Source organism: Triticum aestivum, chromosome 7A, assembly GCF_018294505.1.
Source record: "Triticum aestivum cultivar Chinese Spring chromosome 7A, IWGSC CS RefSeq v2.1, whole genome shotgun sequence".
NCBI classification, from domain to species: domain Eukaryota; kingdom Viridiplantae; phylum Streptophyta; class Magnoliopsida; order Poales; family Poaceae; genus Triticum; species Triticum aestivum.
This window is the reverse complement of record NC_057812.1, coordinates 693,526,633-693,541,893: the sequence shown is the minus strand read 5'-3', so window position 1 is coordinate 693,541,893 and position 15,261 is coordinate 693,526,633. Positions and strand designations below refer to the sequence as shown.

General features: G+C 41.6%; 1 protein-coding gene across 2 annotated transcripts; it reads right to left on the bottom strand.

Annotated features, from left to right (window-relative positions):
- Positions 1 to 1,719: 1,719 nt before the first annotated feature.
- Positions 1,720 to 5,069, bottom strand: LOC123149398 (uncharacterized; the record flags this gene model as incomplete). 2 transcript variants are annotated; one of them, XM_044569053.1, is given in 10 exon segments in its annotated part: positions 1,720 to 2,042; positions 2,115 to 2,213; positions 2,290 to 2,485; positions 2,566 to 2,872; positions 2,997 to 3,095; positions 3,165 to 3,414; positions 3,499 to 3,714; positions 3,802 to 3,932; positions 4,057 to 4,790; positions 4,910 to 5,069. In XM_044569053.1, coding segments are annotated over 9 exon segments (1,640 nt in total), but the record flags the coding sequence as incomplete, so codon positions are not given.
- Between the last annotated feature and the right edge of the window lie 10,192 nt (positions 5,070 to 15,261).

Genomic DNA, 15,261 nt, shown 5'->3' with positions numbered 1-15,261 from the left:
ACTTACAGTTTATCCTGCTTTTCTTGTGTGATGGTGTGACCTCATTAATAGTGTAAGACGAATTGGCAGCCTTATGTTTATCCTTTGGTGCTGCAGATGTGGCGCCTGACATGGAAGAAGATGTGTTAAGATGTGAAACTGTTATTGAATAATGTTTTTTAGTATACTAGTTACCTTCAGACTTAGACTGCTGCTTCGAATGCCGGTACAAATTAGATAAAAGAGGGCTTTCAGGTGGCTGCAGTTCTTGTGCAATGCATGTTGTCCCACGGAGCGTGCAACGGATGCAACTTTTAGATAAGGTGGACAGAAGGCTGCGAAGAAATCTAGTGTTCTCTTCATGAAAGGATCGCTTCAATTCATTGCAGGATTTAAATGAAATAGCGTTGTGCTGATTGAGGAGTATGCCGAGCTTGGAATGTGCATGTATATAAAAATGAATTATATATTTACTGGGAGAAATTATGTGGTGCTGTAGAGTGGTTTAAAAAAAGAGTTATATGTTTACCAATTGTGGGTAGTTAGACTTGAGGATGCTGCAGAATTCTGATGGGGTAGGAATGTTAGTCAAGAATGAAGAAGTTCCAACAGAAACAAGTTGAGGACTATCTGTAACAATAGTTTTTTTTTTTAAGGAATAAGTGGTTTCTTTGATGCCATCATATTTTGCATCAGTTTTTGAATCCCAAATAGAGCGCATGTAGCATATCTGAGAATGGTGATGTATCTGAAAATAAATAAGGGAATTAGTGCAGTGAACTCAAATTTCATCGGCTCCAAATGAATGGATTGGCTAATTACTACAGTATAATACCTGGCCTACGGAGAAATCTGGGGGCCCGGGGCCAATTTTAGAGCACTGGATTATCATCTTCCTGATCCTCGATTCATCGAAGCTGGATATGCGTGGGTACGAATTGTGAGGCAGGTTTAGCATGCCAACGTCTAGGTTGTCAAGATAGAAGATCTGCAATTGAATAGAATTTTAAATTATGGTTGATTGGAGGAGACAAAACAATAATCTTGCATGTAATGCAGAAAACAAATTATGTTTGATAGGTGATAATACCTGGAAAAAAAGGTGGCATCCATCAAATGAGTAATTGGTCTATTGTTTTGAATGTCTTGCTTTACTTTCCAGCAAGCCGCCAGTAAATCAGCAAACACATAATCACAAAAGTTGAAATCTGTAATTTTATCTGTGTTTGCGATAGCTGACCAGTAATCTATGATGGCATGGTCGTGCTTACTGGACGGGGTCAGGATGTGGCCCATGCAGAAGATCACGAAATACATATTGAAACAGTCAATCTCTAAATTGCTGGCAGTTGATTCATTTAGATCTTTCATTATAACCAATTCAACACATTTGAGCACTTGATTCCCGTTCTCAGGCATACCCAAGACAGATCTAAAAAACTGAACTGAACTTTCTGCTTGTTGATATTCAATGATGTGTATGTCTAGGTTGCCACATGGGATACCGAAAACTTTGTGGATATCCCCTGGCCAGAAACTAATGGATCTATCATGAGATAGTCTGATGCATCTGTTGGGCCCATCTACCATGCTCATGAGCCATGTGCTGAATTTCAAATTGAGCTTAGAAATAGCGGGCAGACCCAACATGCCACCAAAACCAATTTCTACTACAGGTGGGATGTGAGCATGATGATGAAGATATAAGTTTATAGAATATAGTAGAGGGATACATTGTCAAGCTTTGTAGCAAGACCGATGCCGTTGAAGTAACGAGCCATGTGAATCATACAGACGCCACTCTCGTTGCGGTCAAACAATGTGGCCGAAAGGAACTGGAAGTTTTTCTTCCAATTAGCTACGTCAACATGCCATGACCTGGAAAACTTGTTCAAATAGGTGAAGAGGGCATCATGAAGCTTTTCTGCAATAATTAGGTGGCTGGATTTTTGTGCAGTGTAAGAAGAAGCATCGGCCAGTGGGTCGCACATGTGGATGATCTTCCTCTTCATGTCCCAACAATACACACTCCATCCAGACTGAAGGTAAGCTGGGATAATGAACTTAAAGAATGAAAAATGTTAAACAATTTCCTTCGTCTGTATCAGTGGAACGTTTTAAGTTAAGATACTTACTAGGCGCGTGTTCGGCAGTTGTTGGCTTATATATTCTGGGATGAATTGTTTCTGGACAGATACCATGTCCCATACATTTTCGTCAGCGAGTACATCAGTCTTTAGCAATAAAAAAAAGTGATTGTTAGTTGGAACTAAGATTTTAAAGCAAAAACAAAGAACAAGTACGTCATACAGAGAAATCAGCTTCGATGTAACGGCGCCATTTCGGGGTGGATCCAGGGTATAGCAATTTGTTATCAATCTGATTCAAACGGAGGAATATGAGACAACAAGCTTCGTGGTCAAGAAGCTTGGATCCATACAACTGGTCGACAATAGTTTTACCAGCCAGAGAGCAATATCGGGGACTGGCATGTGTAATCCACGGGCTGTGATAATAGAGGTATCGTCAGGAGAAATGGAAATAAAAGAACAAATTATTGAAACGTAAATAAGGGATATGTCATACCAGCTAAGTTCACTTGGAGGGTGGTTCCGAAAATATGAGTGAATCGCGATTAGAACGTCTGGTGGTGGATGAATGTGTAATCTACCATCAGTCCAATGAGAATCAGCGTAAGATGTGTGCAAGGTAGATACGGGGGTTGGTTTGAATGGTGAGATCTGAGTAAATACGACAGCATCTTCAGGCGGGTCAGTCTCATCGGTGAACATGAGGATGCCGCCTATTAGGCTGTCAGCCCAACATTTGGACTCTTCAGTTGGTTGATGCAATTTCGTGATTTTTGGAGTAACATCGTCATCAGCGTCATATGCTGGAAGCATAACATGGAGAGGGGAGGTTAAAAAATAGTAATATATATATATATATATATATATATATATATATATATATTAATGCACATGAAATGATGAGATGTAAAAAAAATATTGACTTACAGTTTATCCTGCTTTTCTTGTGTGATGGTGTGACCTCATTAATAGTGTAAGACGAATTGGCAGCCTTATGTTTATCCTTTGGTGCTGCAGATGTGGCGCCTGACATGGAAGAAGATGTGTTAAGATGTGAAACTGTTATTGAATAATGTTTTTTAGTATACTAGTTACCTTCAGACTTAGACTGCTGCTTCGAATGCCGGTACAAATTAGATAAAAGAGGGCTTTCAGGTGGCTGCAGTTCTTGTGCAATGCATGTTGTCCCACGGAGCGTGCAACAGATGCAACTTTTAGATAAGGTGGACAGAAGGCTGCGAAGAAATCTAGTGTTCTCTTCATGAAAGGATCGCTTCAATTCATTGCAGGATTTAAATGAAATAGCGTTGTGCTGATTGAGGAGTATGCCGAGCTTGGAATGTGCCTGTATATAAAAATGAATTATATATTTACTGGGAGAAATTATGTGGTGCTGCAGAGTGGTTTAAAAAAAGAGTTATATGTTTACCAATTGTGGGTAGTTAGACTTGAGGATGCTGCAGAATTCCGATGGGGTAGGAATGTTAGTCAAGAATGAAGAAGTTCCAGCAGAAACGGGTTGAGGACTATCTGTAACGATAGTTTTTTTGAAGGAATAAGTGGTTTCTTTGATGCCATCATATTTTGCATCAGTTTTTGAATCCCAAACAGAGCGCATGTAGCATATCTGAGAATGGTGACGTATCTGAAAATAAATAAGGGAATTAGTGCAGTGAATTCAAATTTCATCGGCTCCAAATGAATGGATTGGGTAATTACTACAGTATAATACCTGGCCTACGGAGAAATCTGGGGGCCCGGGGCCAATTTTAGAGCACTGGATTATCATCTTCCTGATCCTCGATTCATCGAAGCTGGATATGCGTGGGTACGAATTGTGAGGCAGGTTTAGCATGCCAAGGTCTAGGTTGTCAAGATAGAAGATTTGCAATTGAATAGAATTTTAAATTATGGCTGATTGGAGGAGACAAAACAATAATCTTGCATGTAATGCAGAAAACAAATTATGTTTGATAGGTGATAATACCTGGAAAAAAAGGTGGCATCCCATCAAGTGAGTAACTGGTCTATTGTTTTGAATGTCTTGCTTTACTTTCCAGCAAGCCGCCAGTAAATCAGCAAACACATAATCATAGAAGTTGAAATCTGTAATTTTATCTGTGTTTGCGATAGCTGACCAGTAATCTATGATGGCATGGTCGTGCTTACTGGACGGGGTCAGGATGTGGCCCATGCAAAAGATCACGAAAGCCATATTGAAACAGTCAATCTCTAAATTGATGGCAGTTGATTCATTTAGATCTTTCATTATAACTAATTCAACACATTTGAGCACTTGATTCCCCTTCTCAGGCATACCCAAGACAGATCTAAAAAACTGAACTGAACTTTCTGCTTGTTGATATTCAATGATTTGTATGTCTAGGTTGTCACATGGGATACCGAAAACTTTGTGGATATCCCCTGGCCAGAAACTAATGGATCTATCATGAGATAGTTTGATGCATCTGTTGGGCCCATCTACCATGCTCATGAGCCATGTGCTGAATTTCAAATTGAGCTTAGAAATAGCGGGCAGACGCAACATGCCACCAAAACCAATTTCTACTACAAGTCTGCATTTAATATCGTTAAATGTAGATATAATTGAACAAACTTTTTGAAGTGAAGTCCTGGAACTTGGGGTCGGGCAAGCGGGGTCAAAGGACGAAAGGTCGAGGCCGGGGTGACCCCCTTCTTCATCCGGTTCCATGAAGGCTGCTGTGAGGGTCAATAAAAGAGATACAAAAATCTTGGCAGACGTCTGGTGCAAGAGGGGGAGAGGAACAAAGAAGGAACGAATACGGCGTGGAGGGGAATAATGGAGTCTGGAAGCTTACGTGATGTGCGGTCCGCCCGTAGTAGGAGAGGGCGAGCAGGTAGAGAACGCGTCAGATGGACACACTATGGGGCGGCGGGAAGAGGGGTAGCTCGGGTGAGGAGATCTAGGGTTCTAACAGGAACAGTAGAGCGCGGGGCTGCTTCCAATGGAGGCTCTCTGTTTTGTTCTGCTCGGTTGGGGTAAGTGGTGAGAGGGTGAGAAGAGGATGATGAATGTACAGAGGTATCTGTCTGTCCATTGGGCATGAACAGTACCAGGCGTGTACAGAAATGATAATGATCACCGAGTAAACAAAAACGCTTATCACTAACTGTATATATTAGTCTCGAAGGAGTAGCTGGTTAAATGCAAAAGGATCAATCCGATTATGAGGCATTAATTAGGGCCTCTTTGATTCGTAGGATTTTGAAAACATAGAAATAGGAAAAGGGTAGGGTTGGAGTGGCATGCCCATTTGAATCCTATAGAATTAGCAATGATTGTTTGATGCCACGGGAAAAACAAAAGAATTGTAAAAAGAGGTTCGAGTGGATGTTAAATTTTCTATGAAATGTAGTACAGAAGATTCTATAGGAAAAATTCCTATGGGATCCAGTCCTATGAATCAAAGGACCAACATAGGAAAAAAATCCTAAGGATTTCAATCCTCCAGAAATTCTATAAAATTCCTTCTAATCAAAGAAGCCCTTAAACTGGTTATAAACAACACAAAACAGTGTGAAGTGGCCCGACGCGGTCTGTGTACTGCGGCCTTCCGACGTGAACAGTGGGCAGGGCAGAGTTGGGTGGGGAGGGAGTAGCAATATAAATGCGAGCGGGACAGGTCGGCACAGGTCTGAAGGAATCTAATACAGGGCGAGCCGGTAAAGGTAATGTGCTAATACAAAAGTTGACCAGGTCATATACTAATAGGCACGGCCGGATGACCGTTGAGATTCCGGGGACAGATGTCCCCACGAACCAACAGGCATTTCCCGACCACTGACCATTTTCTCTCTACTCAGAAGAAAAAATACATCTGGTTATCAAAGTGTCTTCATTGTCCATTGGTGAGTCAACTATTTTTTTTATATATTTTTTGCGGGGAGTCCATTGGTGAGTTACTAATCCAGCTACATTCTACGATGGATACAGTAAGCTAAAAGTATGCGCATAGAACTCTATGTATCAATATAAGGTGTGGTCTATTAGATGGACCATGATTTTTCATGTTCACAACTCTACAACATTGCTTGTACTTAGCAGTGCAACATCCACATCCTATTTGTAGGCATGGAGCTGCTATACCCACACCGTTCATTTACTTACTATGCTAGTCTTTATTGTAGAGTGATGGATGCTGCTTGAATATGAATTATGAGTTATGTTCATGTTCCTCTTATTAGTAATGTTTATATATACTTGCACTAAGCTTCTACGATCATGGAATATTGGAATGATTGGCTAGTATCCAGATGTTTTCATTTATGAATGAACCTTCTTTGTGTTTTAGCCCCTGTGTTCACATAGTGATATTTTTCGGAAAGGAAAAATCCTATTCCTACATACTCGCTCTATAAATAAATGTTTTTATATTTCTTTACGGAGGAAGTAACACTTACAAAAAAGAGGGGGACCGGCGCCAAGTCCCGCAAGCTAGCCCCTGCAAGCTAGCCCCTCGCTTTTCAGGAATGATGTTGTTCTCCTTGCAGGCATGGGCAACCCCACGGACGTGAGGCTCGACTCTTCAAGATTTGCGTGTAAATTTATAAGGTCAACTCCAATGCGCAACCCCGTTTTATCATTATTTTATTTATTTTATGTCTGTTCAGTCTCATTTTCGGACCAAATTTGCTCACGATTTGGGTCGGAAGCAGACACAAACCCAACGTTTTATGCGTCCTGGTCGTCTAGTTGTGTCCTCTCTTGTATGGCCTGGGTACACCTGCCATTCACCCACCATCCCCCCTCTCTCTCTCCACCTTTTCCTCTCTCTCTCTTTTCCCCCGCACACCCACCCAGGTGCAGACCACCAGCCATGCTGCGGGGGACAAGGCAGCCACCGTGGTCACGCCTCCGCTGTGCTAGCCAGGCCCGGCCCTGATGGGGGGGGGGGGCGGGGGGGCGGCCGCCCCAGGCCCCCGAAAGGTAGGGGCCCCCACGTATGTGTGCTATGTGTATTAGGCCCGTGAAAAAAAATGACCCAACACTAATTAGGTGCAACATGCCTTGTACGTGAAGGTGCAGTAGTGGGCAAGTAAATCAACGATACCCTCAATTAGTGGAATTTCCGCTTCCCACATGTAGGCCCACACACAACATCAGCGATCGACCTAGCCGCACATCAATCCCTCAAGCACACATCACGCACGACTCCTGCCGCCACAGCGTCCTCCCGCGGAGGCCTCACCGATGCTTCCTCCTTCAACGGCGTCTCGGGTGATTTCTTGTTCGTCGGACAGGAGTAACAATACCCCAGTTTTGGACAACATAATAGGTAAGCATCTTCTTGATTCATTATCCAAGAGCTATCTAGGTTCTGTTAGATAGGAGTAGCTGGTGAAATTAGCGGAAAAGAGTAGGTTGTAATTGTCCGGCCTTCTGATTAATGAATCTGGCTGTGTTCGATGAAAGGCAATGGAGAGAATGACTACTAGGATCCATGGATTAATGATACTAATAGCTGAGACAAATTAATTAGAGAATGCATGGTCTATTTAATATATTTAGGTGGCTAAATTATTTTTAGCGTTGTAAATTATAAAGTAATTCTAGCTGTGCGATAAGGAGCCGTTCAAATATTATTTTTTGTGTGTGGCCAACTATATATGAAATATACACCGTGTGTAACTTCCTTGGCAAATTTAAAGTAAGATAAAATTAATATAATCATATTTAGTTAAATCACAAAACTATGTCGACATGCTGGTTTTGCACTTCATCGTTAAAAATTTAAGAGTAACCTGTATTTAAAAATATCAAAACATGCAACGATGCGTAAAAGGCCCCCGGTTTCGTTTTCGCCCTGGGCCCCTGAAATCTCAGGACCGGCCCTGGTGCTAGCTGTCGGGGCAGCGCTAGAGCAGCGCCTCCGTCGTTCTCACTTGCTTGCGCTCTGGTCCGGGGCGCAGCTGCTCAACAGCATGAACAGGCCGCCTCGGACGTCAGGCGCTCCTCGCCACTCAGTCCAGGACGCAGCACAACCAGGCCGCCCTCGCTATATCCCACATGGACTCCGCTCTCCTACAAGTTGTAGCTCGCCTGTGTTGCTCTCGTGGGCGTCACCACAGACGCCGCCTCCGCCAACTACCTGCAGTGTTGCGCCGTTGCGCAGCTCAGCGGCAACATTGCGGACGCCAGGCGCTCCTCGGCGAGCCCGGTTGCTGCTGTGGGCGAGCGCAGGGCGGGCGCAGGGCAAGTGTGGTGAGTGACGGGACGAGCGCATCGGGTGGGCGAAGGGCGAGCGTGGTGGGCGCCGGGCGAGCGAGCGGCGCACGGGCGGGCAGAGGGCGAGGGCGGGTGCGCTTAGGGCTGCGGGGCGAGCGCGCTGGGCGGGCGCCGGCGAGCACGCGGGCTAGGTGTTCGAGGAAATGCCCGGGGCAGACAACTCACCAAATGGGGCAGCACCGTTGGGTGTAGAGGTCCTCTGTCCGTTTTCTCGACCTAAACGGATAAAATTCGAAAAAATTGGACGTGTGTTTGGGGTGATGCGTTAGAGTTGGCCTAACCTTCTGATGCTGATCAAGACGGAGGAGATGGGCTGGCTTCTGGGCAAGAGAATGGGCGTCGCATCGGAACAAGAGGATCGTGGATGAAAACCTCTGCGTCAGTGTCAAGCACATGGTGGACAAGCTGCTCAGGAAGTTTATTGTTACGACCTTGATCGGAAGTAGAACTGAGATTCGGTATGATGTTAAGTACTAGAAATTACCAAATTTCTATTTGTGATGTGGAGTTGTGGGACACACAACTGCGAAGTTCTGCAGCATCCCTAAGGAGCAATGAAAGGCGTCTCATCGACATAAACGTGCACTAGTCGGCGCAATCAAAAAGCCGGAACTTATGAAAAAGCTAGGCAATACACATATACACTTCAACACCCTCTCTTATGTGCGACGCGGGAAGTCAACACATTAATAGACTTTGAGGTATGGCTCAAGAGGCCTATACATGGAGACAGAGGGGGCATCAACAATTATCTTTTATATCTAAATAGGAGCACCCCACTAGCTGATTTCTCTTGACATGCAGCCTATACACATCAGCAACCAATTGCAATCTTCCACCTCAGCAAACCTGCCACTTCAACATTTTCTTTTTTTCGTTTTCAGCAATGCGAACCATGAGATTTTTAATCTTTGTAGTTGGTTTCTCTCTGTCTTCCGAAATCGGCGAGTAGTCTATAATAGGAGCTGACACATATCGTGCTAACCTTCTCCCGTGATCCATTACTCTTTCCATTAATTCACCTCCCGTTTCCTGTTTTCATCTCTCCCACTCCCCAAACCATCCCTTGGCCCTCTACAAATCTGCACACATAAATTCACCTATTTGTTGCCTCATCAATTGTTGTCGCTGCAACCAACAATCCGTGCAACCAATGGATTCCATGGGACCATGGCGAGGGGCTATGCCGGCAACATCTGCAACCTAGCTCCAGCGCCCTCCTCCCATGTCATATTCTGCCACGGTTGGATTCGATGGCGTGGTTCTGCGCAACCCCTTATGCAACCGGCTCTGCTGCCCTCGCTTCCTTCCCCATCTTCCAAATCTTGCCTAGATGGAGCCCAATGAAAAGGTGAAAAATGATATATTTTTTGTATTGCATCATCTAATTATTTCATCTGAAATTTGTCGCTTTTTTGACTGTGGTATCCCCTTCTTCAACCGGCTTTACTGTCCTCGCTGCAACTGGCTCTGCTGCCCTCGCTCACTTTTGACTGTGGTATCCCTTCAATGTTGTTTCAGTAGATGTTATAGAAGGAAAGAACAGTGATAGAAAAACAAATGCCTAGGATAATATAGCTGAAGGACCGAGAATTCAACACGGTACACTGGTAAGCATTCTATGTTTGATGTTTTTTGGCAAAACAACCATGTTTGATTAATCTGTCTACACATCATGAATCAGATTCAGTATGATATGCACAATTACAGTATGATATGGAGTACAAAGGAGATTATGGTTGTTATGTACACTTATTTACTTTCATGGAGGCCTATAAAAATTTACTAGAGATTTTGATCCATGACGTGAGTAGCACTGAATTTGTCGTCCAGGTTTTTGCAATCACATGCATCAGAGTGTTTGTCTGCTGATGTTGGCATCCTACAGTACATTGATACAATATATCGTATTTATTTTGAGTTTCCTTCTTCTCAAAGCATATGCACTAGGGCCTTAGTATCATACCATGAGTTCTGCACCTTTTATGTAGAAATCCATGAAAGGCGATTCATGCACATCTGAACAGCCATGTACTCCATAAATCAGCTAATCATCTATATCCTGAAGATGCATCTATATTTTCCTTCCGGTTTTCCACTGTGGATGTTTAAACATTGAGGTGTTTATCACGAGATATAATATAATTATTATGTAAGGATTATTTACATGGTTAATTTTTTAAATTCTAAGTCTCTTTAATTAGCTTCGACATGCATGTAGAGTATATACTATTCTTAACTCTTGCTAGCTTTTGTTATTAAATAATCAATGTAACATATTTTGGTCAGCAAGTTTCCCGTTTTCTAAAATTCCATAAAGTACATCTTAGTTTGACTTTTTACAGGGAGAGCTATATGTTCTTTCAGGAGGGAGAGAGGTTTAGATGTTCTGTCTTCAACATGTTAGTTGCACGTATAGGGTCGTAGAGTATTAATATCTATATTCACTTCATGTTGTATTTGTTTTCTAGCGTCTAGATTATGTTGTAATCTTAAAGTACACATAATTTATGACTTCATATTTTATTTGCTTTGTACCGTGCAGATTATGTATGCCCTTCTCAAATCATTTTATGTGCTAATTCCACTAAGGGGTTGTAGTTTTTTATTCATGTTATCAAGATATTTTGTTTAGTTGAGTCCTAGCAGAAAGTAAATTTGACTGGCCATTTTGATTATTCATTAAGATATTGTACTATTGAGCCACAACCAGATAGGAAAAATGCTATTTAGGGCAAGTTATTTTATGTACACAATAATCACATTCAACTTCATGCAAAACATCCTGCAGCAACGCGCGGGGTTTCTTCTAGTTTGATAAATGCCTAAAGCCAGAGAGCTGCACAAAAAATAATCCCGGCCCAACATTTAAAGAATTGGCCCATTTTCATTTACATTTTTTCTCTACCCCATGTATGAATATATTAGACTAAAAAAGTGTGAAAGTATATTGTTATGAACGTATTATATGTGTATTTGTCCATGTACAAATTTTTTTGGTGCTATGAAAATTGTTTTTTTAACTCCACCAATGCACCCGTCCACCGAAAGGCATTTTCGCTTCATCGGGTCAATTAGCCTACTGTGTAACCTCTTTTTTTTTTTTTTGCGGTTAGCTTACTGGGTAACTCATGCCCTGGGCTTTTTCGCTTCCACTCTTCCTCTTTCTTCAGCGTCTAACTTTGGGAAATACCCAATGGTTCTGTCCCCGGAATCTCACCGGTCATCCAGCCGTGGCTATTAGTACATTACCTGGTCTTCTTTTGTATTACTGCTTTATCTGTACAAGCAGTCCATGTATTTGATCCGGTCCGACCTGTACAGGCTGCTGTCCCACTCGCATTTAACCAGCTACTACCTCCCCACCCATCTCTGTGTCAAGCACTGTTCATGTCGGAATGCAGCAGTGCACAAACCGCGTCTGGACCCTTTCCCGGATGGTTGTTGTTCTTTATTTTGTACACCATCGAGACAAATGCATACACTTACAGATAAGTGACTTGATTACTCGCTGATGAATATGATTACTCCAGACATCATCTACGTACTTTTTGTTTCATATTCACCTGCCAAGGATTAGTACTAATAATAAATGACGCACTACTTTCATTTATATTAACTGCCACATGACACTAAAAACTAATTATCTAGATTCATTTTTTCCCTTGCTATGAATATGACCTATAATAGCAAATAAATTCTGGCTTTCTCGCTGTGAAGTCAACGCAGCTTCTTTTATTGTGAAAATTTATATACTATTGCGCAAGTTACTCCAATTTATTCTAAAAATAGTTTCTTAACTATTTTGACTTTTTGTTTAACCATTAAAAAATCAACTTACAGGGTACATATTTCCCCATGAAACATTGGGTTTTTCCCCACCAAAAACTTATTATATAATGTTACTGCAATATTCTCCCCCCGGTTAAACCAGCAACCTACACTTTCTCCACCATTTATTAACTACATTTTCCTTTGTTCTTATTAGTACATTTTTTGGGAATAACTAAATATTTCCCTTGTACTTCAGAAAATAAAATAGTAACAAAGACCACATGCAATAGATTTTGTAATTAAAAATTAGACAATAAAGGAGATCCTATAGCCAAATCACATGTTTTATCACTACACACGACGGGTATTGAGCAAGACAACTTCAATCGGACAAAGTTTGTCAACACGGAAAAATAATTAATCTCATAGTTTCCTAGTTTCTTAAACCGACCAAAAAAACCGCGGACGTAGATTTCTTGTACTCGTTACAATGGTGTATGGGGACAGCTACACCCTTGTACGACAAAAATTTGTAATTACACAATAAGTCAATAGTTTCTGCAATTGTTTTTCCAAATAATATCGATTTTTTGTTGTAGTCATTGCAGATAATCAACAGAAAGAAATCTCCTTCTGACTACCTTTATCAAAGCAGTCTAATGTTTTTTCAATAAAAAATAATGAATAGTGAGCTATATACTACGGGAAATCCCCTTTCGCTCCCGCATGTATATACCCTCTATATGGGGATTATTTTATAAATAATTAAGCAAAAAGTCAAAATAGTTCAAAAGTATTTTTAGATTAAACTTGACTTCACGAAAAAAACAACCTTGACTTCACAGCGTAAAAGGGAAAATTTATTTGCTATTATATGTCACTATTCACGATATTTTGATCGACAATTTGTCTTCTTTGGAAAGAAGTCAAAGAAAAATTTTCTTTTTGTGAAACTTCTCTCACTAGTACAATTAAAGGTCAAGTTTATTTCAAAAATATTTTCATAAATTTTTTACTTTTTGTTGAATTTCTAATTTATTTTTTCATTTAGGGTACATATGTACCCAGAACCAAACGTTCCCCTCCCCTATACTACCAATTAATTTTTGTACTTATTTAATTAGTCCCATGGATAAATCTACTTTTCATACTTATTTAATTAGTCCCATTTTCTTGCCGATCCTTTGGACATTCTTACACGCCCACTTAACCAAGCTACGTTGACGACGGGCCTCTGGCAAAGACCTCGTTCTTGCAAAAAGGTGAGTGTTCCTGCAGTACAGCATTTATCCATGGACGATGGAAAGCGCGTCATCCCTGCCGGCAGATCCTGTACCAACCTGTTCCACCGCCTAGTACAACACTGTTCATCAGGTTAATAATCAACTTTCCAACTTACCCTTCAAACCGTATAGTCCCAGACCCTACTTTATCTGCCAATCGCGATGCCCCTATTGACGCATTGGATAACCGGGACACATGTCCCCATAGACCAAACGTTCGCCTCCGTCTAACTTTCCACTAATAAATTTACTGGTGCCCCAATTTCTTCTCTCTCCTGCCGTGTTTTTTGGGCACCAATGTTGGTGATACTCTAATGTTTGTCCGTAGAGTCGCTGTCCGAAACGCAGAACAGATAACAGAATACAACTAGAACTCTAGCTAGCTAGATAGCCACGCGATGCGCCGGCTACATATACATGGAGCTCGGACCAATGGAGAAAGCATATACGCCGGGAGATTGAAACGCCAGGCCGGGGAAGAGAGAGGCGGAGGCATCCAAACGTCGGACTCCGACCATGGCTGCGAAATTCATGGACCTCAAGAATGGCGGCGCCGCCATGGAGCCGGAGAAGCGGTGGCCTGCCAGCGGCGACTACATCCGTAGGCCTGGCGTACGTTCATCAGCTTCGCTCTAACTACTCATTTTATAGTCAATAAAATCAAACCGCTACTCCCTCCGTTCCAAAATAGATAACTATTCCTCACCTAGGGTGACGAATAGCGCAACCCTATATATAGTTATTCTTCACCCCCCTCTATTTTACCATCAGTGCACCGTAATTTTACATTCCGTAAGTTTTGTCTTATTTCCGACGCAAAAAGGGACCGTAAAAAAATATATAATCAACGTAAAAAATATTTTATGTTATGTAACTATTTGAATTCAAAACGTAATTTAATTATAAAATGATCGTAAGATCATCTCGGGTAAAGAATAACTTATTTTGCACCCTGGGTGATGAATAGCAACACTATATATATAGCATATTAGACGCAGTCAGACTCACCAGTAAAATCCCCTTCTTTTCTCCATCTTCCTCCTTAGTATAGAGCCCCAACACTGGCCTAACCTGTTTGTCATTTCCCACGATGTCAAGCTATATTTATAAATCATACAATCTTATTGTTTAAATCACTAATTACATTTTTACCTGCTCAACTTCTGAACCAGAGTAGGTATCTCCTGTCTCAATAGTTGCATAAGCTGCCCCTCCTTCCACACTTGCAGTTGTCTGATACGTACAACTTAGTAAAAGATTGAACAACAGAAGCAGGAAAAATTTCAAACTAGTATAGTGCACGCACCGAAAAGTTCCTGCGACGCTTCTTTGATTCCATCACCATGGCCATGGATGCTCTGAATGGTTCACTCTCTCTCTCTCTCTCTCTCTCTCTCTAGAACATGATGAACTTCTATTGCCCTTGTGAGTGCTGAAACTTCCTCAAGACTTGGAATGTCCTTATATGGTGAAGCACCTCCACAGCATTGCCGCCTCTCACACGCGATTCAAAGTTCAAAAACCCACACATTTATTACTCCTCTGCCACCCATACCCCACATGCCTTTTCCTGGCCTTTTCTTGCAGCCTATCCCAATCTCATAAACACACTGTAATAATTTTTTTCTTGTACTTGTTCATTTTCAAAAAAAACACCTTTGTGCCACCATGCAAAATATATAACCGATGTTTTTTCCTTTTTCAACAATGATTTCTATGCATCCTTGCTGCTGCACTTACTAATGTAACGCCTACATATTAAACATATATGTCTTACCACTATGACATTCTTACACAACATAATTAAAAAACTAACATAACTTCAACATTTCTGTCTTCAGAAGTTTTACAACACAAACTTGTCCAA